At 33.1% G+C, this 2,173-nt stretch overlaps 1 protein-coding gene across 1 annotated transcript in view; it reads left to right on the top strand.

Annotated features, from left to right (window-relative positions):
* Window positions 1-6: 6 nt before the first annotated feature.
* Window positions 7-2,173, top strand: part of LOC108950157 (deuterosome assembly protein 1-like) — a 4,747-nt gene continuing 2,580 nt past the window's right edge. Inside the window, exons 1-5 of the mRNA XM_026837860.1 lie at window positions 7-101; window positions 351-489; window positions 684-847; window positions 1,200-1,335; window positions 1,801-1,992. Of these exons, the coding sequence (XP_026693661.1) occupies window positions 699-847; window positions 1,200-1,335; window positions 1,801-1,992 (477 nt within the window). The 5' untranslated portion in view covers window positions 7-101; window positions 351-489; window positions 684-698. The remainder of the gene's footprint in view (window positions 102-350; window positions 490-683; window positions 848-1,199; window positions 1,336-1,800; window positions 1,993-2,173) is intronic.

The raw sequence follows: 2,173 nt of genomic DNA, 5'->3' as shown, positions 1-2,173 counted from the left end.
TGTTTTATACAGGTTCGAAATAAGAAAATAGAATGGGAATCAGAGCTTGTTGCTTCCCAGGATTGCTTGGCTATCAGGGAGCAAGAACTATCACATGCGAGGTAGGGGGATAGTTACTGGTGGATTGCCATTCGTTTTTAACCCTGCTGTCACTGCTTTTTTGATTTCACATTTAACCAGCATAATTGAATAGTTGTGAACTTTGATGTGAGAAAGTTACAAGCCGTAGCCCGTAACCCATTCGAAAATGGTTGTGAAATGGTGAGGTGTTAAAACTGGTTTGTAACGTTAGATAATTACTGGACCAAAAGCACACGTTTGAAATAAAAACAAATGATTTGTAACATTAGGTCGTTGTTGGATCAGAAACACCAAGAAGTTGGCGTCCTTAAACACCAGTTGGAAAGTTATGAAACGGGGCAGAAAAGTGTGGCATCACAATACGAGATCCAACTTGATAACTTGAAAGGCCAACTCAAGAATTTAAAGGTTAATTAAGTTTTGGGTTAACAATCTTTATATTTAATGCAAAAGGCTATACCAGTTTTTTAAAGTATTTAGAAAATGCTTTTTGAAGGAACCATAATTCCCAAAAATAAAGATCAAGACTGATCCTTAAAAAAACCCTTAAATTTCAAAATTACCCGTCTGGTAAAAAGTTTTTAGCTAAAAATACTTTTTAGGAATCTCACGAGAAAATGATTCGTCACCGATCAAAAAAGAACCAAAGTTCCGCTGAAAAAGAGAAAGAGTTGACACTGGAAGTCGAACGAATGAACGCAGAGTTGAAAGAAAAAAGATCCGTTATTGTGGAACATGAGAAACAAACCAGTGAATGGGATATTAGGTTTATAACTTATAACCCGTATAATTCTTTACCCTGTTAGTCAGAGCCGGATACAATGGGGGTTGACGGGTCCAAGCCCCTCTTTAAATCCTAATTAAATATTTCAAAAATAAAATTAAATAATTTTTTTATTTTTTCATTTTAGCAATTTAAACATTTTTTTCCCATTTTAGCGATTTAAACCATTTATCTTAAAATAAATTTAGATAAATAAATGAATGAATGTAACTTATTTATCCTCGCGTGGCGGAGAAACGACAGTCGCTATAACAAGGGTATTCTGTTTCATACACCTCGTTTTTATTTTTTTGAGTTACCTTGTATGTAACTTTGTGGGTGATATTCCAAACAGGAAAAGGGCGTTGCAACACCAGATTGAATGCTTGGAGAAACAGAAGCGATCGATCGCCGTCAATTACGAGCGCGTACAACAACAATTATCCGTGTCACAAACCAGGCTGAAGAAAAGCAACAGAATGGTTGAAGAGGTGGATTGTGGGAGATTTATAAATATTTCATTGATATCTTAGTTTAAACATTTTAAAGTTATATCAGTTTTTTATTGAAAATTAACTTTCTGTGAGATTTATAAATTTATATATTGATTATATATTGACAAAGTTCTTTGTTAATAAATTTTGTATAAAATTTAAAATTTCATTTCAAATTAATTAGAAATTAAATAATTTTGTGAGATTATAAATTATATTAACTGATATTTGGTTTAACCAAATTAAAGATGTTTCAATTAAAGGTTTTTCAATAAAAGTAATTTTATGCCAGAATATAAGTTTACCATGCCCTGGGCTCTGACTGCATAATATATGTTTTTTTTAAATTCAATTCTAAAAAAATTAAATTACAATTCTAACAAAAAAAATACCCAATAAAAACTAATCTTAAAATAGCATTTAAAAAAAATTAACTTCAAAAATATTTAAATTATTCGAAAGGTGGAAAGAACGAGCCAATCTCTGCTTCGTAAACTAGAAGAAGAACTGAGCAACGACAAGGAGTTGATTCAACAACAGGAGCGGTTGATAGGGGAGTTACAATCTAAGACACGGGAGCTAAACTCCGCTCGGCACGCGGCCACGGGGGAAAAGTATCGCTACCAGGAGGAGGCCGATAAAGCTAATTGCAAGGTAGGGCTGTGTGTAATAATATAGGTGTTCTGTATTATGATTTTGGACAAAAAATCTGGGGTAACACTGACATTGTTAAAATTTAGTTACAATTTTAGTTGTTAAGTGGAGGGAACCTCGTTGATTAATATGGTGAATGCAATATATTTTGCTCTGCTCGTTGTATAGACATCTACAGCAG

The sequence above is a fragment of the Ciona intestinalis genome, unplaced genomic scaffold (genome assembly GCF_000224145.3).
Source record: "Ciona intestinalis unplaced genomic scaffold, KH HT000028.2, whole genome shotgun sequence".
Lineage (NCBI taxonomy): Eukaryota > Metazoa > Chordata > Ascidiacea > Phlebobranchia > Cionidae > Ciona > Ciona intestinalis.
This window is presented reverse-complemented; position numbering and strand designations above follow the sequence as displayed.